Source organism: Bombina bombina, chromosome 5, assembly GCF_027579735.1.
Source record: "Bombina bombina isolate aBomBom1 chromosome 5, aBomBom1.pri, whole genome shotgun sequence".
Taxonomy (NCBI): domain Eukaryota; kingdom Metazoa; phylum Chordata; class Amphibia; order Anura; family Bombinatoridae; genus Bombina; species Bombina bombina.
This window is the reverse complement of record NC_069503.1, coordinates 473,405,978-473,432,471: the sequence shown is the minus strand read 5'-3', so window position 1 is coordinate 473,432,471 and position 26,494 is coordinate 473,405,978. Positions and strand designations below refer to the sequence as shown.

At 34.2% G+C, this 26,494-nt stretch overlaps 1 protein-coding gene across 1 annotated transcript in view; it reads left to right on the top strand.

The window, feature by feature from the left end:
• LOC128661512 (polycystic kidney disease protein 1-like 1) overlaps window positions 1-26,494 on the top strand; it is a 199,675-nt gene that overhangs the window by 70,935 nt on the left and 102,246 nt on the right. The window contains 11 exon segments of the mRNA XM_053715762.1: window positions 10,050-10,112; window positions 10,206-10,379; window positions 12,093-12,170; window positions 12,425-12,567; window positions 14,487-14,607; window positions 15,735-15,855; window positions 17,555-17,762; window positions 19,320-19,376; window positions 21,319-21,537; window positions 21,680-21,922; window positions 24,179-24,292. Coding sequence (XP_053571737.1) covers window positions 10,050-10,112; window positions 10,206-10,379; window positions 12,093-12,170; window positions 12,425-12,567; window positions 14,487-14,607; window positions 15,735-15,855; window positions 17,555-17,762; window positions 19,320-19,376; window positions 21,319-21,537; window positions 21,680-21,922; window positions 24,179-24,292 — 1,541 coding nt within the window.

The following is a 26,494-nucleotide window of genomic DNA, read 5'->3' as shown; positions in this document are numbered from 1 at the left end:
CAAGATGGCGTCCCTTAGATTCCAATTGGCTGATAGAATTCTTGGAATTAAGGTTGAAAAAATCCTATTGGCTGATGCAATCAGCCAATAGGATTGAGCTCGCATTCTATTGACTGTTCCAATTAGCCAATAGAATGCAAGTTCAATCCTATTGGCTGATCGTATCAGCCAATAGGATTTTTTCAACCTTAATTCCGTTTGGCTGATAGAATTGTATCAGCCAATCGGAATCTAAGGGATGCCATCTTGGATGACATAATTTAAAGGGAAACTTCATTGTTCCAGAAGACGTCGTCAGAAGAGGATACTCCACGCCGGATGTCTTGAAGATGGACCCGCTCCGCGCCGGATGGATGAAGATAGAAGATGCCATCTGGATGAAGACTTCTGCCCGTCTGGAGGACCACTTCTGCCGGCATGGATGAAGACTTCTTGCCGCTTCGTTGAGGACTTCTCCCAGCTTCGTTGAGGAAGGATGTCGGCTCTTCAAAACTGTAAGTGGATCTTCAGGGGGTTAGTGTTAGGTTTCTTTAAGAGTTTATTGGGTGGGTTTTATTTTTCTGTTAGGGTTTGGGCAGCAATAGAGCTAAATGCCCTTTTAAGGGCAATGCCCATCAAAATGCCCTTTTCAGGGCAATGGGGAGCTTAGGTTTTTTTAGATAGGGTTTTATTTGGGGGGTTAGTTGTGTGGGTGGTGGGTTTTACTGTTGGGGGGTTGTTTGTATTTTTTTTACAGGTAAAAGAGCTGATTTCTTTGGGGCAATGCCCCACAAAAGGCCCTTTTAAGGCGCTATTGGTAGTTTAGTTTAGCTTAGGGTTTTTTTTTATTTTGGGGGGGCTTTTTTATTTTGATAGGGCTATTAGATTAGGTGTAATTAGTTTAAATATCTTGTAATTTGTTTTTTATTTTGTGTAATTTAGTGTTTTTTTTTTTTGTAATTTAGGTATTTGTATTTAATTTAGTTAATTGTATTTGATTTAGGTAATTTATTTAATTGTAGTGTAAGGTTAGGTGTTAGTGTAAGACAGGTTATGTTTTATTTTACAGGTAAATTTGTATTTATTTTAGCTAGGTAGTTAGTAAATAGTTAATAACTATTTAGTAACTATTCTACCTAGTTAAAATAAATACAAACTTGCCTGTAAAATAAAAATAAACCGTAAGCTAGCTACAATGTAACTATTAGTTATATTGTAGCTAGCTTAGGGTTTATTTTATAGGTACATATTTAGTTTTAAATAGGAATTATTTAGTTATTAATAGTAGGTTTTATTTAGATTTATTTTAATTATATTTAAGTTAGGGGGTGTTAGGGTTAGACTTAGGTTTAGGGGTTAATAAATTTAGTATAGTGGCGGCGACGTTGGGAGCGACAGATTGGGGTTAATAAATGTAGGTAGGTGGCGGCGATGTTAGGGACAGCAGATTAAGGGTTAATAATATTTAACTAGTGTTTGCGATGCGGGAGTGCGGCGGTTTAGGGGTTAATATGTTTATTATAGTGGCGGCGATGTCCGGAGCGGCAGATTAGGGGTTAATAATTTTATTATAGTGTTTGCGATGCGGGAGGGCCTCGGTTTAGGGGTTAATAGGTAGTTTATGGGTGATAGTGTATTTTTAGCACTTTAGTTATGAGTTTTATGCTACGGCTTTGTAGTGTAAAACTCATAACTACTGACTTCAGAATGTGTTACGAATCTTGCCGGATAGGTTATACCGCTCACTTTTTGGCCTAAAAAAAAAGCTTGTAATACCGGCGCAATGGAAGTCCCATTGAAAAAAGACTTTTACAAAAATTGCGTAAGTTAATTTGCGGTACAGCCAAAAAAGTGTGTGGGATAGCGGTACCTACAAGACTCGTAATAGCAGCGGTAGTAAAAAAGCAGCGTTATGAGCCTTAACGCTGCTTTTTTAATTATAATGCAAAACTCGTAATCTAGCCGATACTTAGTAGTTAAAGGGTTAGCTGTCTTTCACCTAGATTATGAGTTTTGCTCTAAACAGGGTGCGAAACTAATGCCAAAGAAGTTGCATTATTTCACCCTCCATAGCGCTGCCATTACGAGTTACTGAAAAGCCTCCTTGTGCATGCGATATGGTGGTGTTAAGCTCCATACCGCACAAAATCCAAGGACTGCTTTGACGTGCTCATGCATGCTTTCCCCATAGACATCAATAGGGAGCGAGTGTTAGAAAAAAACAAACACCTGTGATCGCGGAATGAAAATTCTCAACGCATTGATGTCTTAGGGGAAAAAAAGTTACGTTTAAACCTAACACCCTAACATGATAAACTCCAAGTCTAAACACCCCTAATCCGCCTCCCCCGACATCGCCGCCACCTAAATAAAGTTATTAACCCCTAATTTGCTGCTCCCGACATCACCGCCACTAATAAAAGTTATTAACCCCTATTCCGTCGCTTCCTGACATCGCCGACACTATAATAAAGTTATTAACCCCTAAACCTCTGGCCTCCCACATCTCCACAACTAAATAAACCTATTAACCCCTAAACCTCCGGCCTCCCACAACAGTCCCCGTCGTACTCTGAAGCTTCAATGCAAGGTAGCCGTTTCAAAATGGTGTACCTTGCATTTCTATTGGCTGATTTGCTTCTTCAAATTCAAATCAGCCAATAGGATGAACAGCCAATAGGATGAGAGCTACTAAAATCTCATCCTATTGGCTGTTTTGAACAACCAATAGGATTTTAGAAGCTCTCATCCTATTGGCTGATTTGAATTTGAAGAATCAAATCAGCCAATAGGAATGCAAGGTACGCCATTTTGAAATGGCTACCTTACATTGAAGCTTCAGTGTATGGCGGGGACCGTATGAAGAGGACACTCTGCGCTGGATGTCTTCACGGCTCAGCTCCACCGGGATGAAGAATAGAAGAAGCCCCCGTGATGGATGAAGATGTCGCCACCTGGATGAAGACTTCTCGCCTCCTGGATGTCCGGACTTAGTGTTAAGTATTTTTTTTATTTTTTGGGGTGTTTTTTCAGATTAGGGTTTGGGCTTTTGAAAAAGAGCTTAATGCCCTTTTAAGGGCAATGAAAAAGAGCTTAATGCCCATAAAAATGCCCCTTTAGGAGCAATGGGTAGCTTAGGTTTTTTTTAGAGTTAGGTTTTTTATTTTAGGGGGTTGGTTAGGTGGTGGGTTTTACTGTTGGGGGGACTTTGTATTTTTTTTACAGGTAGAGCTGTTTAACTTAGGGCAATGCCCTACAAAAGGCCTATTTAAGGGCTATTGGTAGTTTATTGTAGGCTGGGGGTGTTTTTATTTTGGGGGGCTTTTTATTTTTATAGGGCTATTAGATTAGGTGTAATTGTTTTTATTTTTGATTATTTCTTTATTATTTTTTGTAAGCTTAGAGTTTTTTATTTTTCGTAATTTAGTGTTTATTTTTTTAAATTTTAGATGTTTTAATTTTTCTCGTAGTTTTAGTTTTTTTTAAATTTGTAATATAGATTTTTTAATTGGTAGTATTTTTTATTTTATTAGAATAGTAATGTTAGGTTAATTTATAGTTTAATGTTAGGTTTATTTTTATTTCACAGGTAAGTTTTTATTTATTAAAATATAGTTATATTGTAATTTTAATTTAAAGTTAGGAGGTGTTAGGTTTAGGGGTTAATAGTTTAATTTAGTGTTTTGCAATGTGGGGGGCCGGCGGTTTAGGGGTTAATAGGTTTATTTAGTGGCGGAAATGTGGGGGGGGCGGTGGTTTAGGGGTTAATAGGTTTATTTAGTTGCGCAGATGTGGAAGGCCGGAGGTTTAGGGGTTAATAACTTTATTATAGTGTGGCCGCTATGTTGGGGAGTGGAGAAATAGGGGTTAATAACTTTATTATAGTGTCGCCGATGTCGGGGAGCTGTGGAATAGGGGTTACAAGCTTAATTATAGTGTTGGCGATGTCGGGGAGTGGCGGAATAGGGGTTAATAATTTTTATTAGTGTCAGCGCTGTCGGGAGCGGCAGATTAGGGGTTAATAGATTTAATATAGTGTTTGCGATGCGGGAGGATGGCGGTTTAGAGGTTAATAGTTAGTTTATGTGTGTTAGTGTACTTTGTAACATTTTAGTTATGAGTTTTATGAAACATTTTTGTGGCGCAAAACTCATAACTACTGCTTTTAGATGGCGGTATGAATCGTGTTGCTATAGGCTGTAACGCAAGCTTTTTGAGTGCAGAATGGACATTGTGTTACAGGCTAAAATGCTTGCGGTATAGCTATACCAACATGACTTGCAATAGCTGCGATACTGCTTTTATGCTGAAATTGCCATTTTGTTCAGCGTTAAAAGCCGTAACGCAAAACTCGTAATCTAGGTGATTGTATCTAGTAGAGGCATTTCTGAGAAGTGCTATAATTTTGTTTAAAGAAAAAAAAAACACTTTACAAATCAAATAATAAAAGGAAAAAGAACTTGCACATGGAGGATTGTATTCATTACTATTGCTTACTTGTTTCAAATTAATTTAAATCTATTTTCGTATTTATTTGTTTATGTTGGTTTAAAAAAAAATATATTTTTTTTTTGTTAGTTTTAAAGGCCCAAAGTTAAAGTATGTCCCTGTATCAAATGGTTAAAGTTTGATTAATTGCAGCATAAAACTTTATTTGGAATAAAAATGGTGAATGATAAATTTTGAGACACAAATTTATAATATCTTCAATGCATTTATTGTCTAACTCAATCGCAGTTATTAGTTTTTCTCATATTAGGAAAACACAATATTATTGTACCATGTAATTTAACTTTTACTTTCCATAAAACCAGAAGTCCATGGATCTACTAACTGGACAAGTAGAGGTTTCATATCTGGAGAAGGAGGGTTTGATTTATCCATGTTCATAGGAAATCACACAACTACAGGTAAATGTTGTTCTCAATTTTTTATTTTTTAATGTTGTTTGACCATGAATGAAAAGAAATCTCACATCAAAATAAAATAAATAAAAAAATGAACACTTACACAATATCTGTTACTTTATCAGTTCTAATCTATATAATATGAGAGTGTATCTTTAAGTTAATAATTATGTGTCATAAGAAATGTCAGAGGGGTTCTCTGTGTTGTGTCACCTCTGTTTTATGGAAGCCTTGGATACAGTGTTTACTTGTGGCTGTTTAAGATGAATCTTTCTTTAATGCACAGGCCATTTTGAACCCTCACCTATAATATTTCAATCTTTATTTTTCTTTTCTTTTTCTTACAAAAAGTCATATTAGACACACTACACACACACACAATGTGTGTATGTATGTGTGTTTGTATATCTATATATATATATATATATATATATATATATATATACATACATACGGTGTGTATATATGTTGCGGGTAAAGTCAGATATTGGGTAATCCTAGGATTGCCCGGGTAAAACGGACATTACCCAAACGGCGTAAATCCCGATGTATGATCATAAAGCTTCACTGTCTATTTTTGCCTACATCTGGGTGGTTCAAGGGGGGCAAAGGTTCACTTGAGGTGAATGCCAGAGAATTGGCGGGGCACCTTCCTTGAACTCCCCAGGAAGAGGCAAAAGAAATAGTGTACATGGGGGAATTACATTACATTACAGTATAGTACATCAGGCTTTTCCCACAGCCGCTTCCGTTTTATCCGGGTAAGCCTAGGATTACCCGGCTTTCTTACTTTACTCGTAACAAATATATAATATATACAGTATATATATATATACATACTGTATGTATATATATATATATATATATATATATATATATATATACTGTATAGAGTACAAAAACGGTTTTGCACTACTGTTCCACAACGTAGCATCAGCCAGGGTGCATATGTCTAGAACGTTATGCAGAAATCCAGAAAAAGACTGCACTCACTGGGCTTATAAGTAAAAAAATAGCTTTTAATATTCCATATTTAAAATGTGGAAATTAGCATGACGTTTCGGTGCTGTACTAGCACCTTTATCAAATGTTTAATAAGAGAAAAGGACAGTCTCAGTGTAGGTGCATCCTCAGTATGATGCCCCAAAGGAAAACATAAAAGTCACAAAACCTCAGCTTATTTAAAAACCTCCTACTTGAGCAATCAAAGGTAACCGTTTGCAGATGAGTGTGATTTGTGTTTGTGTTGCAGATGAGCACGTCCTGCTCTCTGCCGGTGGCTAATCACTTCCTGAATGGTGTGATTCATTCCATATTTGGGCCAGTCGTGATATAGAGATTCCACATGGCTAATTTGCATATCCGACAACATGGATATTAGGCCCCACCCATCAGGCTTGCGTCTCAATGTAAATTGGATCATTTTAGAACAATGGGAGTAAGTAAAACTGGATATAAATCACACGGTTCTTGGCATCATTTCTGCAACTAGGAGACCATGCTCCATATCTGTTCCCCACATATAGCGTGTATATCTATCATACATAATACTCCTCACTCTGGTAACCAATTGACAGTGATTTGAACATGATGTCATAAGCGCCATCAGATGGAAATAGTAGTCAGTCTGTAAATCACACACGTTCACAGTAAACTAAAGGAAAGCTCTTATGGGAGGGTTCTTGTCCAAAGGTAGAGGGCATAGAAGCCAGGAAAGGGACATACTGTATAGAGAGTTAAAATCAATAGTGTCCACATAGCACATAATAGAGGGATTGTCTAAAGTTCAGTATCCGGAGGTTCATTGTATTCTGAGGAAAAAGATACCCCATTACCCCAATTTTTGGTATCTAGTGCAGGATCTCTGTATTGTATTTTATTTTCTTTAATTTTACTTTAACCAATGAATCGTCCAAAGTCCAGTTTTATGTTTAGTCCCTTTGGGGATACCGTGTCTAACATAAAGATCCACCTGGACTTGAGTTGTAATAGCCTCCTTGCGCGATCCCCACCCCTACTTTGTGGTGGGATGTGGTCAATTATCATACTGCACAGACTTGAAAGATTGTGTCTGTGTGTGACAAAATGTCGTCCCACCAGGAGATCTGATTCCCTATTTGTTAGTGCCTCTCTAATGGAGAACCTTTGGTTGGCCATTCTGTCTTTGAAAGCATTAAGAGACTGTGCAACTTGTAATAGCATGCATGTAGGAGATTCCTTTCAACTTCCACATAAGAACAAATGATACTCTATATGACATTGTCTCACATGTAGCAGCATATATGTCATATACATATGCCCATGTTCCCTTTTTTATGTGGGGAAAATGATAACTGTTTTCAAAGACAGAATGGCCAACCACAGGTTCACAGACACAATCTGTCAAGTACATCTGATGGTGCTTATGACATTGTGTTCAAACCTCTGTCAATTGGTTACCAGAGTAAGGAATATTATGTATGACGGATATACCCGCTATATGTGGGGCACGGATATGGAGCATGGTCTCCTAGTTGCAGCAATGATGCCAAGAACCGTGTGATTTATATCCGGTTTTACTTATTCCCTATGGTCTAAAAATATCCAATTTACATTGAAATACAAGCCTGATGGGCAGGGCCTAATATCCATGTTGACAGATATGTAAATTAGCCATGTGGAATCTCTATATGATGATTGGCCCAAATATGGAATGACACCATTCAGGAAGTGATTAGCCACCGGCAGAGAGCAGGACATGCTTGTCTGCAACAAAAACACGAATCACACTCATCTCAAATGGTTACCTTTGATTGCTCACGTAGGAGGTGTTTAAATAAGCTGAGGTTTTGTGACTTTTATGTCTTCCTTTGGGGAATCACACTGAGGATGCACCTACATTGACACTGTCCTTTTCTCTTTGGGTACATTTGATAAAGGTGCTAGTACAGCACTGAAATGTCATGCCAATTTCCCCATTTTAAATATGGAATATTAAAAGCTATTTTTTACTTATAAGCCCAGTGAGTGCAGTCTTTTTCTGGATATATATATATATATATATATATATATATATATACAATATCTCACAAAAGTAAGTACACCCCTCACATTTTTGTAAGTATTTTATTATATCTTTTCATGTGACAACACTGAAGAAATGACACTTTGCTACAATGTAAAGTAGTGAAGTAGTGTACAGCCTGTATAACAGTGTAAATTTGCTGTCCCCTCAAAATAACTCAACACACAGCCATTAATGTCTAAACTGTTGGCAACAAAATTGAGTACACCTCTAAGTGGAAATGTCCAAATTGGGCTAAATTAGCCATTTTCCCTCCCCGGTGTCATGTGACTCGTTAATGTTACAAGGTCTCAGGTGTGAATGGGGAGCAGGTGTGTTAAATTTGGTGTTATCGCTCTCACACTCTCATAATGGTCACTGGAAGTTCAACATGGCACCTCATGGCAAAGAACTCTCTGAGGATCTGAAAAAAAGAATTGTTGCTCTACATGAAGATGGCCTAGGTTATAAGAAGATTGCCAAGACCCTGAAACTGAGCTGCAGCAAGACCATACAGCGGTTTCACAGGACAGGTTCCACTCAGAACAGGCCTCAACATGGTCAACCAAAGAGGATGAGTGCACATGCTCAGCGTCATATCTAGAGGTTGTCTTTGGGAAATAGACATATGAGTACTGCTAGCATTGCTGCAGAGTTTGAAGGGGTGGGAGGTCAGCTTGTCAGTGCTCAGACCATACGCCGCACACTGCATCAAATTGGTCTGGGTGGCTGTCGTCCCAGAAGGAAGCCTCTTCTAAAGATGATGCACAAGAAAGCCTGCAAACAGTTTGCTGAAGACAAGCAGACAAAGGACATGGATTACTGGAACCATGTCCTGTGGTTCGATGAGACCGAGATAAACTTATTTGGTTCAGATGGTATCAAGCGTGTGTGGCGGCAACCAGGTGAGGAGCACAAAGACAAGTGTGTCTTGCTTACAGTCAAGCAGGGAGGTGGGAGTGTCATGGTCTGGGCCTGCATGAGTACTGCCGGCCCAGTTTATTGAGGGAACCATGAATGCCAACATGTACTGTGACATACTGAAGCTAAGCATGATCCCCTCCTTTTGGAGACTGGGCCACAGGGCAATATTCCAACATGATAACACCCCCAAACACACTTCCAAGATGACCACTGCCTTGCTAAAGAAGCTGAGTGTAAAGGTGATGGACAGGCCAAGCATGTCTCCAGACCTAAACCCTATTGAGCATCTGTGGGGCATCCTCAAACGGAAGGTGGGGGAGCGCAATGTCTCTAACATCCATCAGCTCCATGATGTTGTCATGGAGGAGTGGAAGAGGACTCCAGTGGCAACCTGTGAAGCTCTGGTGAACTCTATGCCCAAGAGGGTTAAGGCAGTGCTAGAAAATAATGGTGGCCACACAAAATATTGACACTTTGGGCCCAATTTGGACATTTCCACTTGGGGGTGTACTCACTTTTGTTGCCAACGGTTTAGACATTAATGGCTGTGTGTTGAGTTATTTTGAGGGGACAGCAAATTTACACTGTTATACAGGCTGTACACTCACTTCTTTGCATTGTAGTAAAGTGTAATTTCTGCAGTGTTGTCACATAAAAAGAAATAATAAAATATTTACGAAAATGTGAGGGGTGTACTCACTTTTGTGAGATACTGTATATATATATATATATATATATATATATATATATATATATATATATATAATATCAATCTGAAATGCTGACACTCACTGGAATGTTCATACAAAATTGCTTTGGAAGTGTGCTGTAACAGTTGGTGGCTGCTAACATAAAACTTGATAAATAAGATGATCATTACAGAGGACAACTTAGGAGTAGATGTGTAACGTTGCTCTTATGTGTAAAATTGTAATTTTAATATCCTATTATCTCTTCTGCTGAGGTCAGATAATTATAGTTATAAATTAACTTCTATAGTGATCAAACAATTGCTGTGTAGGATGTACAGGGCAAAGTTTGTAAAAAAAACTTCCTGTTCTCTCCGGATATGGAGTTAAATGAAAAGGAAAATGGTGCAAAATAATTAATGTATACTGTAATTTTCTTTCTAAGCATAATTATTTTATATTACAATATATATTTTTTGTGACAGACAATATTGTTTAATATTACAGATTTTGATACTCATTTGACCAGCATTCAGGAGGGTAGAGGAGGCTCAAGAGGAAGATCAGAAGGTAAGACCATTCTATAACTTAGCAATACAATTGTGTGAAATAATAAAACAATTAATATTTTGTTTATTAACAATTAATTATTTTGCTTTCAAGGAGAAATTAGTAGTATTCCAAGTTCACTGTCAGATGATGAGATTCCTAAAGAAGAGGAAGGGGATAACCTTGTGGATGTGTCACGTTTAGACAATGCGCCAGCTGCAATACTCATGATAGACTGGTTCCAACATCACATAAGCAACAGTGTGTTTCATAGCTATACTGCCTCAGGTATGTATGTACTAATCTGTTAGCTATAACTTTATTTACACAATTAACATCTACTGGGGTGCTGTTTATTTTTTATTATCTTTAAAGGGATAGTGTACTGTAAAATTATTTCCCCTTAATGTGTTTCTAATGATTTGTTATACTAGTTTCAGAGTATAACATATATGGCCAATAGCTCATTTAACTTTATTTGTGCATATGAAATGTGCTCTTTGAACCACGACCCATCAGATCTCCTTATGTTTTTATACACTCAATGTTCTCGTCTGTTACAGCTCCAACTGGGAGTGTAATTATTTTCAGTATAAGTGGGGATACCACTAGCAAAAGTAGCTATTTCAAAAGAAAAAATAAGGGTAACGTAGTTGTTCGTGAAAAATGTAGTACTGTCCAGCAGGTAAAATTGATCATTATGAACACATTAAAGGGGAGAAATGTTTAAGTACACTGTCCCTTTAAGTAGTTAATGAGTTTTTGTTCACCAACTTTCAATACTAAATAACATATGAATGGAAAGGTTTACAAGTGATCCCTAGCTCCGTTTACAAATTTGGTGGTTTTATACAAGGGTCAAGTCCAGTGGGAACGCATAGGAACGGAGTTCCTGCACTATTTTTGCAGGAACAACTAAGTTCCCCCTGGACAGATAGCAGAAATGCTTTAGTAAACACTGCTGCTGCTGGTGGGAGGAGCTTGAGCACAGTCTGGTTAGAGGGATAGTGATATCCTCTAGTAATGGGCAGTAGCACTTCCTACAATACACTAAATGCAAGCCTGTCAGCTGCCCTACTGTGTGATCACCCCACACTGTGTGGAAAACATGGTGCTTACATTTCTGTGTGGCTTGCTCTGGGGTTATTTAGCTCCCCTTAGCAGAAATAGGACTATTGTACCTTAAGTGAGTGAGATTCTGTGACAGAGGATGAGTCTCAAGCCCAAAGGCAACCATTCAACCCTTCATTGGTTTTAATTTACTTTCATTAACCAAAGTGTATAGATTATATACTGTACATATAAATACAGTGTGTGTATGTGTATAAAACAATATTTATTGTGAAGGGGGTGGAAGTCTTGGAGAGTTCCCACACTTTTTTTTGTAGGACTTGACCCCTGGTTTTATACCTATAAAATACAGACCCAGATTCCAATTCATCTGAATGACTTTACTTATCATATCAGCTTTAGGGGTCGATCACAATCCTGTAGACAAACATATCATATTATTTATGAACACAATGCCCTTAGACTTTAATGGTGGCTTTCTGTTTTCTACAGGATTGTGATAGACCCCATAGTAATGTTCTAAATTTAAACTCATTCCAACCCATTCCCTAACCAGTCAATAGTTTTCAAATGCATTCGGCCCACATAAGCCCCCACTTCCATGGGGAAAATGTAATAGTGATATTCCAGTCAGAAATTTAATTTTTATCTATTTTTAAAATGATTTTTTTTACTTTAAAATTCTTCTTTCTGGGCTTGCCAGTTTCAATTGATGTTTCTTTGCTTTTTCTTGTGCATTCGCTGTTCACGTGTAAGTAAAGCCCTTTTTTAGTTAGTTATAACTTTTACACTATAAAACATCTACAGACATTAAATATGATCATTTAAATGTTCATTTATGATTGAATATTTAAACATATTATACAATTGATTAACTAGATACAAACATATTTATGTGGAATTAATGTAACTGTACTCTCATTTCATTAGGCATTTCTTCCCAGACTGTAATTTTCAACCCTTTTGTGCTGAAGTCTAGCAACATGTATATGCTTGATCTGTCTGTTGGTAAGTCATGTAATATTTAATTATATCTGTATTTAAGTTTATCAAGTTACATTGGATTAAATAACTCATTGTCAACAGCAAACTTTGCGTTTCATTACTTTCAAATAAACTATTTTCTCCTGTAAATATGATTTATAATGTGAGTATTCTGTTTGTTGAAATGTAATGTTACACTTTATAGCAAATTCTGAATAAAATGAAAAAGCTTGTTTTATAATATTATTGTATATTGCTTTTTTCTTCCTTTTTTACAGCATCTCGCGGAAACATAATTGGCAAGTCCCAGCTGTACTTTACTGTCAATGAAATGCCACAGAGAATTACTTGTGCTGTTCGATACAAAGAGGGTTTTGAACTACACACTGTTTTCAGCATATTTTGTACTTCAGGCCAGAAGGTACCATTCATTACCAATTAGATTTAATGTACTAAGTTACCAATTGATATTTAGGAAAGTTCTTGTATCGCAGATACTTTATTGGTTAATTATGAAATTATAATTTCTAACCTGTACTACTTAAAGATATTTTAAAGCCAGTAGAACTTAACCTTTACAATAGAAAATTAAGCACTATTCATGCAGAGTGAGCTTTATAGCACACATTTTTTACTACATTATAATCAACTCTTGGGGGTCTATTTAAAAAGCAGTGGATGCTGCCTCCAAACCACTCCGCTTCAGTTCCGACTGAAATGGAAGTTAAGAAGCAGCGGTCCTAAGACCACTGCTCCTTAACTTGTCCGCCACCTCGGAGGTGGCAGATAGCAATCCACCCGATCGAATACGATCGGGCTGATTGACACCCCCTGCTAGAAGCCGATTGGCCGCAAATCTGGGGGGGGGGGGATGTATTGCACCAGCAGTTCACAAGAACTGCTGGTGCAATGATAAATGCCGACAGCTTATGCTGTCGGCATTTATCGATATGCGGCAGACATGATCCGCTATATCGGATCATATCCGTCCGCACATTAATAAATGGACCCCTTGGATTCTAGTAACTACTAGTGAAAAAAACTTAGAAATAATGGTTGCTAAGTAATATAGGGCCAGATTACAAATGGAGTGTTATTTAACGCTCCTGCTTGAATGTTAACTACGCTAGAAGTAAGATTTTTGTGCACACCGGGTTGCGTTTGTATTAAAAGTGGAAAAAATACTGTTTTGGTTGTGTGCTAACCCAGCGAGTGTAAAAAGCCGAACTTACAATATTGAGTGCGTAAAAACCTATTCCCAATAGAAGTCAATAGAGCAAAAAGTGTGGGGGGGGGGGGGAACCCCTAACCCGGTCTCATATTCTCAAGTGCGCTAACCAACATGAAAATAAGAATATTTCACATTCCAATGTTCTTCATATAGCAGAATGTGTTCTATTTATTCATAAACAGATATTTTTTACATACATCTGACAGTATTTTGGTACACTATATATAGTCATGTGAAATAGAAAGTACACCCTCTTTGAATTCTATGGTTTTACATATATACATATACATATATATATATATATATATATATATATATATATATATATATATATATATATATATATATATATATATATATATATATACATAACTATATAACTATACTGTGTATATATGTTCTCTACTAAGCAATATTGATTAATTATTTGTGTATGGAATCATAAACATTTTCCCAACCCATACAACCATACACCCAACAAGTCTGCCAAAAAGTGTTAAAAGTGTAAATATATTTAGTTCATATGATAGCCTTATGCTTATCCCAGGGATTCTTGAAGTCACCCAAAGTGTTTGTCCTTATCACTTCTAATGGAAGTTTATTCCATGAGTCAACCACCTCTTTCCCTTCTCTCCTTTGGGCTATACATAGTTAGGTTATTGAGCCTTTACTGGTAAGTTTTACTTTTTAGACTATGTAATATTTACTAGCCCTCCTTTGAACAGATGATAGTTTGTTTATATCCTTGGATACTTATAATGAAGTGTCAAAGCACAAATTTAACAAAAAGTGGAAAAAAAAACAACTGAGACTGCTACTTGGGAAAAACCAGGACGCCAAAACGTAGAGAGCATGAAAAAAAACTGTTACCGCTATACAATCAATTTTTTTGTATTGTATATTGTGAGGTAAAGAATGAGCATTGGAATTTGTTGGCTTTACATGTTGAATTGATGAATCACCCTCCCTTTGCATTATAGGTAGAGTAACATATTTACATTGTATATATGTTTTATTTCTTAAATAACATTTTTGAATGGAGTAGACTACATTAAATGACAGATAGCAATTTACTGTGTTTTATTTTGTTTTATTTATTTATTGGCTAGGACCTTCATTATGAATTTAGTTACCAAACTGGAAGATCCTCCAGGAAGATATTGTATAAAGGAAGAGACAATGAGTATTATTTTAGTTTACCTTCCGGAGACCCAGCTGAATTTTATAGAGGTAAAAGTCTTTGGTAATATCTTAATACCTTATAATTAACTCTAACTTAGGAAATGTTTTCTGATTATTTTGTTTTATTTAGAAGGCATTGTAAATTTATGCTTTTTTTTCTCTATGTATCTTTGCATACTTAAAGGGACACTGAAGCCAAATATTTTCTTTTGTGATTCAGATAGAGCATGCAAATTTAAGCATCTTTCTAATTTATTCCTATTATCTAATTGTCTTCATTCTCTTGGTATCTTTATTTGAAAAGCAAGAATGTAAGTTTAGATGCCGACCCATTTTTGGTGAACAACTTGGGTTGTTCTTGCTGATTGGTGGATAAATAAGTACTGTCCAGTGTCCTAAACCAAAAATTGGATGGCTCCTTAGCTTAGATGCCTTCTTTTTCAAATAAAGATAGCAAGAGAACAAAGAAAAATTGTTAATAGGAGTAAATTAGAAAGTTTTTTAAAATTGCATGCTCTATCTGAATCACAAACAAAAACAGTTGGGTTTAGTTTCCCTTTAAATGAACATGTTAATGATGAATAAAGTTTAATAAATCACTTCCAGTTCATTGACTGCACGCTATGCATGTGGTTTAATTGCACTTTCTAAATACTTACATGCATCTACCCTACACAACCTGTAACAAATTGGAGGCAGGAAGAATACTGGAACTGTATCACCAAGCTATTATAGTAAATGTCTGCCCGTTGCATTATGGGACAGAGACTGACCTGTTACTACTTGTGCACATGCATTTTTTTCACAAAGCAAACATAAGTCAAATCTAGATCAAATAATTATGTTTCCTCGCACAATGAAGTTGTTTTATTTTAAGCTCAGCCTTTTTATTAGTTCATAATTGAAACCACAAATTGTAAACTCAAACTTTTGATATAAATGATAACATAAGGAGGTATTCAAATGGTCATAAAAACAGCTTAATTAATACATTTATGACATATTGAATAACAATATAATAGTAAACCTGTTTAGAAAAGAACAATTTCATGATGAATTAAAGATAAATGCAAATTTAAACATGTAATAGCTTGAGAACAAAAATGACTACCTTTTCAAAAATATTTTATTTGAAAGTAATATGGCATGCTTTTTTACTGTTTTTGTTTTTTTAGTTACTATTTTCATGGAAATAACAAATCGGTTTGGATCAAAAACCCAGCAATGCCCAGTAAATGTTACTGTGTTACCCATTTTTGCCAGGAATACAACAGGAACCATGCCAGAGTGGGATTTGTAAGTATATTTATTATAAGTGATGCCCTTCATAATAAATACTGTGCATAATAAAATGCATGATGTTTTAACCTTTGGGACTGAGATTCTGGGGGATTGGACCTCAGCACCTTCGGGATGGGGTAAAAGGCACCAAGGTGGAGTCTAAGCAGCACTGTGGTGGTACTGAGCAGTTTATGGAGTTGGGTGTTTAATTATATACACTACAGCTACTTTAACTTTTTTCAATCTTATGCTCCTACAATTGCAATGTCTTGTTAATTCTTGGAGGCCAAAAAATACAGTGTGATGCAGCCGTTTCTATCAACCATGGTGTTAACTAACACTGCCTATACAAATTAACTCTTTGGATGACAACACGTAAGTCTTTTGCTAAACACTAACCTCTTTCTCAAACTGTAACATTGACCCCTAAACCTATCCCTAAGCCTAACCCCTAACCGAAATTTGGTATTACTGCTACATGAGGCATTTCAGAGTTGCTGAAATTAGGGAGTGACATTATGATCACATTAAGATTACAATATGCTAACACTTCAGATGTTCCTTTAATACACAATCCATTCCCCATACTTTATCTAGGTACCTATTGTATTTACCTCAGCCCCTATTTGCTTGATTTTACATCACCTGAGTATTTTTTGGCCATCATTTATTTTCCTTTCAACTTTGGCTCCAGCATCAGAAATCTCCCTCACAAATCATTAGTCCTTTATCATTCCAGTATCCCAAACAAATGAATTGCTTTTGAGTCTTTCAACCCTACTCAGTTCAGTACTATATGATGCTTTTTTTTTTTTTTTAAAGCCCCTTTTTATACAAGGTTGTACAAAAATTGTGATCCACTCACTTTTTATCTCTTGTTTTTTTGTCCTTTTCAAACCATGGAAGACTCACCTGCTATTCATATTGTTTACTTTCTGCTGCTGCTCCTGGCTGCTCATTATACTAGCTTACCCCAGCTTATTATACTGGCTTACCACAGCTTATTATACTGGCTTACCAAATCTTATTATACTGGCTTACCACAGCTTATTATACTGGCCTACCACAGCTTATTATACTGGCCTACCACAGCTTATTATACTGGCTTACCACAGCTTATTATACTGGCCTACCACAACTTATTATACTGGCTTACCACAGCTTATTATACTGGCTTACCAAAGCTTATTATACTGATTTACCACAGCTTATTATACTGGCCTACCACAGCTTATTATACTGTCTTACCACAGCTTATTATACTGGCCTACCACAGCTTATTATACTGGCTTACCACAGCTTATTATACTGGCTTACCACAGCTTATTATACTGATTTACCACAGCTTATTATACTGGTTTACCACAGCTTATTATACTGGCTTACCACAGCTTATTATACTGATTTACCACAGCTTCCACAATCCTGCAGATCCAACCAAGAGATGCAGGTTATATAGGGGAATAAAACAGGATAAACAAATATATTGTAATGGAATATGTTGGTTGATTTGCTGCCATTGAATATGTTGAAACAAATCAGGCACAATGTAAGGCTTGTTCAAGCTGCTAGAAGTCTATTCAATTTTAAAAGGTTTTTGGATGGGTGTTAGAGTTTATTGGTTTTCTTTAATAATTTTCCAGTGTGCTTCCAAGGATATATATTATGTCCTTAAATGTAACATTTCTGTTTTTTTATTTTATCTTCTTTAAAGGTACCATAATGGATTAAAGAATCTTTCTACACTTTTACTGATGGGAAATCACATTGAGATTCGAAATTATGTTGTGTTGGTAACAGAAGTCCTTAATCGGTTATATACAGAAGAAAGCAAAGATCCTTTTGATCTTCAAAGAAAACTTCAAAGAAAACTAAGAAATTCATTGATATCCTCTGTATGCAGTTTACCCTTTCAAGACCAGGTATACTATATGAATGATAGTCTAATCATGGATTGTGCAACAATAATCTTTATGGGCATTAAACAGACTAGATTTTAAGGATATCCCTAAGTGGAAGTCAAATCATTCATATTTCTTCCCCAAAAACAGTTGAACTAATATGCACTCACGTTGTTTACTAAATTATACGTTTTTTGTTTTTTTGTTTTTTTTTTTGCTTCAAGGCTATTTTAATAGGTCTAGCTTGATACATTTTCTATTCATTAATATTTTACTTTGATAGTTGATTTTTTTTGTGTTTCTAGCAAAACTTACTAAAATTATCATAACTGAATTTGGGTATTATATGTTAAATAAACATAAAGGTTGGATTTTGCTTTCACTAGCTGTACATTGATAACTTATGTGATTAAATGTTTCATATATATACTTTACTGAATATTTCACCTTTACTTTAATAATAGTATACAACCTGTCTAATATTTATAATTGTTTTCAAGACATTGGCACATTTAAATAAGTATTTGTCTTCCTATGGGTGATGGGGACAACCAGATATTGATCCCTTACTAGATGCAGCAAAAGAGATATAGCTGCACCCTATTGAGAATGGCAAAAGTAAGATAAAAACACGTTGGTTTAGCTTGTCCCTTGTTCAGATGAGAATTATCTAGTATTTTAGGGTTTTCATGTGCTTAGGGTAGGATCTGATTGATATAGTTTAAAAGTGTACTGTTAAAAGGCACACATAGACTTAAAGGGCCATTATACACTCATTTTTTCTTTGCTTAAATGTTTTGTAGATGATCTATTTATATAGCCCATAATTTTTTTATTTTTTTTTAATGTATAATTTTGCTTATTTTTTAAATAACATTGCTCTGATTTTCAGACTCCTAACCAAGCCCCAAAGTTTTATGAGAACACCGTCAGCTACCTTCTCCAGCTTGCTCCTGTTTGTGTAAAGGGTCTTTTCATATGTAAAAGAAGGGGGAGGGGGGAGTGTCTTATTTCCCATTTGCAGTGGGCTTTCCAGCTACCTTTTCAACAGAGCTAAACTGAGAGCTTCTAAGTAAGTTTTTAAATAGTTTTAAACTGGATTTTTTATCAGTATCTGTGCATCTTATTCTTTATAGTAGTGTCTATTACATGCAGTTATATGAAAATGAGTGTATACTGTCCCTTTAATAAGGATGCACCCAGGGTGTGCAGCATTCCATATGGCAAGCTTTTATGGCTATGGTGCCCCTTTTCAGTCTTGCATTGTATGTCAAAGACCTTTAGGGACTTTGCTAAGGCTAAGGGAACAAACATACATGCACTGCTTGCCTAGTGTGGCATATATATCTGACAAGATTAATACATTTTAAAACATATTTTGGCCAGAGAAAATTTGTCTGGTATTTTGTATGGGGCCTTACACTATAGAAATGCTTTCCTCTGTGAAAAGTGCACAAGTTTCTGTATATAATATTAGTGTTTTGTGGACCAATGTATTTAAAAATTCTAAAAAAAAATCACAATTTCATTTTATATAATGATTAAAAATGATTAAATTCTAATTTTGTTTTATTACAGGATGAAGTTACAGATATCACTTCAATGCTAACAGACCTTTTAAATAAAACCAAACAGGTAAAAATAAGTAATGTCCTCTTAGTTGAAAATGCTAGAGATATAGCTATAATGAAATATTATATTTGCTTGAGACAACTACTTTTTAATGCTATATTCTAATGATTACTTATAATATAAAAATATATTGCAACATTCAATAACGAGAAAAAAGAAATTCTGACCAGTCCTTGTCAATTTATGATCAGTGATTATTTTGTATTTTAACATAGGTGTCATGCTATGCTGGTTTGTAGATCTTTTTCTCTAAGATAAAGCTTAACTTAAAGGGACAGCAAACCCAATTTTTTCTTTCACGATTCAGATAGAGAATACCATTTTAAACAACTTTCTAATTTACTTCTGTTATCTAATTTGCTTCATTTTCTTGATATTCCTTCCTGAAAAACATATCTAGATAGGCTCAGTAGCTTCTGATTGGTGGCTACACATATTTGCTTGATGTGATTGGCTCACCCATGTGCATTGCTATTTCTTTAACAAAGGATAGCTAAAGAATGAAGCAAATTAGATAAAATAAGTAAATTTGAATATTTGTTAAAATGTTATTCTCTGTCTGAATCATGAAAGAACATGTTTGGGTTTAATGTCCCTTTAATATTCAATAACAAGGAATAACCTCACACAAAATACATCCACAACCACAACATTTATTTTAAATGTGAATATTGAAAATACAGTTGATCAAGTGTATTTTAGATGTAGGCAATGTATCATTGAAGCCTCATTATAAGACCAGATGGGCATCTTTGTAGGACTTACATATACAATGGCATTTCAAGACCCAAAGACATTTCTTGAGTTAAGATGTGAATCATACTTTAAAAGAGAAAAACAAAATTACCATCACTTTAACTCATTTGTGGGTTTCTCTAACCTATAGTAGGGAATTTGCATTGCATATTAACTGCAGTGCAGATAGCCTGGCCAATCAGGTGACCTTACCTGGATTTAACCAATAAAGAAATCTCCTATAAAATTCTAATAGGTTAAATCTGAATATGACAAACATTTTTTTTTAATTATCTTGCCATCAGCACAATCAAAACAAGTTAAATGAATTGTGGGTACAGTACTGTATCTGTAACCAGCTAGGGTATAAAATACCAACAATTGGTTACCTAATAATTGTTGGTGCTAGATGTCAAATAATTTAATTTCAAAATAAAAGAGGGTTAATCATCCTTAAACACTCAGATTTACAGGAATAATACATCACTATAATTTACAGCAAAACCCTTTCACTTTGTGGGACATTTTTTTTAAAACTTAGCATTTATTATAATTAATAAAAATAAAATATAAAATCACTTAACAACAAGGTAACTCAAAAAACAGTACCTTGCTCCATAATAAAAAAAAAAACAAAAACAAGTGTTCCATAGCAAATTACAATTCCAGCAAGCAAAACCTGGGTAACTATCCTTATACTATTATCTATCGATGACTCTTTCATATATGGAGTGGCGATCTGTTATTATTTCAGGTTCCTGTGAGAGCTGTGCACCCATAAAACACAATGTATAAAAAAAAATACAAGTTACAACTCCAGGAGCAGGGTGACTAGTGCCTGACACACGTTTCGTCACAGGCTTTACCCTGTTTTTGGAATTGTCTTCTGCCTACACATGTATTCTGAGATGTCCTAATATTGATAGATGATTAGAGTATTCTACCCTTTTGTATGCAATAACAGAATGGAAAATAATGCAATGTAACCATAAACTTTACATGCAATGACATTGCCATCAGATAAGCTAGTTTATTTTTCCTTTTTTATCTATTAAGGATTTATAAAATGATCCTTTATATGCAATGCTCTTTTCTGTGTTGTTTTTACTGATAAAATGGAATGTATTTTTGCTTAGCCAGTTGTGACTCGATCTTGGGTGTGGAACCCTTTACATCAATAAATGGTGTTTTTTTTTCTCCCCTCAACTAGATTACTACGGATAGTGTAACATGCATAATAAATGCTGTAAAGACTATTGTAAAAGAGTATGTTGAGCCTGTAAACCATAAAGCAGTCTTGCTTGATAGAACATTGTCTGAGAATTTAATCTCATTGATATCTAAAGCAATGGAAATATCTTACAACTATTCAGAAAGAAATAACTATGTGATACTGGATGGAATGAAAAGCATTAGTGATTTGATGCTGGTAAGTTGTTTTTATTAGTTATTTTTTTTTATTTGCTTTTCAAATTAATGTAAATATTGTGCCGTTTGTTTCCTATTTTGGCAATCTATTTTGTAATTGTGAAGATTTTTTTAATATTTCATTTTTTTGTATTTTTCTCCAGAAATACATCACAATGAACAATGAACTTCAATTTAATATCAGTACAAGCCTACTGGAGATCCAGGTTAATGTACATCAAAACTCTCAAAAGGATATTCAGTCAATAGGTTCTACAAGGTTTAATCTACCACCATTGATAGACAGACACAGCATAATAAATATTGATTCAAATAACAAATGTTACATAAGCCAGCTGGTACACTTTAAGAAAAACCCATACTTTTGGGCAGTGACATCATCTCAGGTAATTACTATCAATATATCAGATGTATTGTAAAATTGGATTTATTATCTAAACATGTTTTTTTATGTATAATTTTTTGACATAAAAACATCATAAATTAAAAATGGCAACTAATTCAGTTGCATCATTGTGTACGCCCTACATATCCCCATTAGTTAATAGGTACTTCCTACTAATACTCATTGGCTGATATGTACTTCCTGTTAATGCTCATTGGTTGGATAGGTAGTTCCTGCTAATGTTCATTGAGTATTGGTAGGACATACCTATAAACCAATGAGTATTAGTAAGAAGTGCACACCTGATACTGGTATATTAGTTTTAATTTTAAAAGCTTTTTCTTCATATTAACAGGGTTTACACACTGCCCTGTTTACACAAAATTCTACTTTACTGCCTGATTTATATCTGTCCCTAATTTGTTCTCAGCAGAAGACAGAGATCAATAGAAAACTATTTTAAACATGTCAGCACCCATTTCTTTATAGAAACTAAAGTACTTTATAGCAACTAAACCATTTACACTTATGTATTTAATATTTAAACAGCTACTATAATTGTAAAAAATACATCTACATATTATTCTAAGGCTAATCGTTGCATTGAATACATCATTATGTCCAGCATGTTTTTACTGTTTTATATCCCTTTAATCTTAAAACCCTCCACATTAGTTTTCTTTATGTTGAAATATGTAATTGTGGAATATTTGCCTTCTTTGTATGTGTTTTATTTTTCATAATGTATTTAGATAAGATTTTGAATTATTTTGTATATTACTGGATGATACCTGTTTCTTCAGAAAAGTCTTTATATTATTATTCCAGCCAACAATCACGCGTGGCTTTCTGAGATCTTTTTATAATTGTGTATTTTATGAAACAAAAAGGATCACAACATGTTTTTGTTCATTTTAGTTTAGTCTATAATTTTTTTTTAATGTTTCATAGGAAAGACTGATCTCATTTTGTAACTCTATTCTTTTAAATAGTCTCATTAAACACACTATGGTATATATTTTTAAACCGTTACTGAACAACATATATAGTATTGTAAATTTGAGATTTTATAATAAAAATAATTTAGTAAAAGCATAAAAAACACATTTAGATACCCTCAATCTTTCAGTATCTAAGGCAGTGATTCACTTATGGACCTTGATTCACTAAAGTCAATATTGTTGCACAAGCATTCAGGTATAGTCTTTTACAATATGTTGTACAAGCATTCAGGTATAGTCTTTTACAATATGTTGTACAAGCATTCAGGTATAGTTTTTTACAATATGTTGTACAAGCATTCAGGTATAGTCTTTTACAATATTTGTTGCACAAGCATTCAGGTATAGTCTTTTACAATATGTTGTACAAACATTAATTTAAGTGCATTCCAATGGTCCCAGTATCATTTACATAAGATAACCATAAAAATTATCAAATATACTGATACATACTCCCTCTGTATTATTGTTTGTTGTAGTCTACATCAGAGCTCTAGTCTGCACCATGTAGAAGATTTTAAAAAGTAAATAAAAATTCATCCAATGATCCTAAATTTAAAACCTAGTGATCTGAATTAGAAAAAAATACTAGAATATTTGTTTAAAAAATGTTTGACTATAAGGACTTTTCTATTTCGTTTGATACGGCTATTTTGTTGTTGTTGCTTAAACCAAATTTAAATACAATTTTCATAGCTCACACCTTTATATATTTTCACCATTTATTTCAGCAGCTCAGTAGAAGCACTCATTTGATTAGAAGTGAAAACCTTTTGCTTTTCATTCCATTTATTGGGTCCAAATATAACATCTTAAAAAATGGGTGATATATGTTTATATACAACCCATATCTGTTTATTGTATTCAAGCATTGATTAGATCTATACAAAAACAACATATACCATATACTTGTATAGAGGGAGGATACTATTTAGTGGATAGTAACAATTCATCATTTCATTTTCCTCTGCAACTCAGTGCACACAGTTTTAACAATACTGAAAATATATTTTGTAGTTTAAACATTGTAGAGCAACTTGAATATTTCTAATACTGTATCTGCAGGTTACTGAAATGATCTTTCAATCTGCATCATGATATGTGATATTTTTTTTTATACATTAAAAAAAAGTTAAAAAGCAGATATTTGATCAAAATGTTAGTATATCTGCTATTATATTTATTAGTATGCTAAAACACTACATTATGTATATTTGGTAAATTCGGATCTATTTTTGTTGGTCTATATGTTTTAGCTTCATGGGGAGTTTGCTGGCCTCGATGTTTTCCACTGTTCTACAAGAAGAAAAATCAATGTTAGAGAATTTATAATGCCAGTAACTATGGAGTTTGAAAACCAACTAAATAATGTAAGTAAAATTGTATTTGATAGCAGGGTTGATTTTGATTTTAATCACTGGTCAGTAAGACTCAAGTTTGATTGAGGTATTCTGCGTAAAGACTATTGGGTATATTTAACATAGTGCGAGCGGACATAATACGATGTAGTGTATCATGTCCGCTGCACATCAATAAATGCTGACAGCATACCCGATTGTATTCGATTTGGTTGATTTCTGTCCTCGGCCTCAGAGCAGGCGGAAAAGTTATGGATCAGCAGACTTTACAGAGCTTGATAAATTGGCCCCTCAGTCTTGCTGGTTGTTATAATCTTAATATTTACAACCAGATGAAGATTTCATTGTTAGAATTATAACTTTTCAGAATAGTTTTATAGTTATTTCAGAATCTTACTGATTTGGTTATATATATATTTATATATATATATCTCAAGGGCTCAGGCAAACTAGCTCAAAGGACCACCTGATATAATATAGTATTGTAGGAAAACCTAGGACCACTAATATCTGTGTCTAAGGGTGTAAGGGGGAATCAAAAGATTCATTAAATCTAGAAAAGATAGAAATAAGAGAAAAAGAAAAAGATAGAGAAGACAAAAATGATTCCCTAGCCAGCACTTTCCTATTATTTACCATCTATTATTTAGAGATATGACCCCAAGGGAGTAGCAAAATCAAAAACAAAGCAAGAAATCAAAAGTGCACATCTATAGTATCAAAAAGTAATGCTTTATTAACTACCTTAGTCTAAGACACAAGAACATACTAGGTATGCCCTAACTATAATAAAATAATACAAACCTATGGCCATAGGAGAAAGAAACAATTAAAGTTTAGTACATCAATCTAACATATATATTTCATAGTCAAAAAATATGTCCTAGGTAAATTACCCCTAATAAGGAACAGACTAAAATTCAGCACAATTTTAGCAAATATATGTCTAAAAGACTGATGTGAAATGAATAATGCACGTGGATGTAGCAGTTGAAATTCAATGTAGCCTGCAAGTTAGTAACTTGTTATGTAAGCAGTTCATGCAAATATAATCGCTTATTAGTAAAGGCAGTTCATGCATTGATGAATATATCAACTTTTTTTCCACATTTGGCTGTAATATGATCGTTATAAGCTGCAAGTTAGTAATGCTGTTAGGAGAGCAGTTCATGCAAATGTAGTCACTTCATATATTTAGGCAGTTCATATACAGGTACACAGTCATATATATGGTGTGTCATAATGTTGGGATAATCCTACTGAGAGCTATACTCTCATCTAAGTGTCTCTCTTTGATTTCACCACATATTTTTTGACTATGAAATATATATGTTAGATTGATGTACTAAACTTTAATTGTTTCTTTCTCCTATGGCCATATGTTTGTATTATTTTATTATAGTTAGGGCATACCTAGTATGATCTTGTGTCTTAGACTAAGGTAGTTAATAAAGCATTACTTTTTGATACTATAGATGTGCACTTTTGATTTCTTGCTTTGTTTTTGATTTTGCTACTCCCTTGGGGGTCATATCTCTAAATTATAGATGGTAAATAATAGGAAAAGTGCTGGCTAGGGAATCCTTTTTGTCTTCTCTATCATTTTCTTTTTCTCTTATTTCTATCTTTTCTAGATTTAATATATATATATATATATATATATATATATATATATATATATATATATATATATATATATATATATATATATATATATATATATATATACTATTAGAAATACAGATAGAAATATATTTATGAAATGATTTTGAAGTGAACTATCTCCAGTTTAATAGGTTAATTATTCATATTTAGAAAATTTCTCTGCTATACTTAATTTGAAGGAGAAAATAATCATTAATTTAATTAAAACAATTAAAATATATATTTTTTAATTTTAAACAATAACATTATAGGTATCACTTTCCTTTGTTACTGCCTGTCCCCCCTTCAACCACACAGTTCCTTGTGCATATCTATTCCACAATATTCTATTCATTGAACTTGTTGAAACTTAAATGGTTGATTCTGTGTACATAGATTTGCAGAGAAACAATGGTATTAAGGTATTTTTCTCAACTTTATTTTAGAACATTTTTGCTGTGAATAAGTTAACTCTTTAGACACAAATTCACAGTTTTGATAAATGCAAAAACAAGAATCTGTGATAATATCTTCTAGATAGAAAAAATGCCCCAAAATAACGTTATAGAA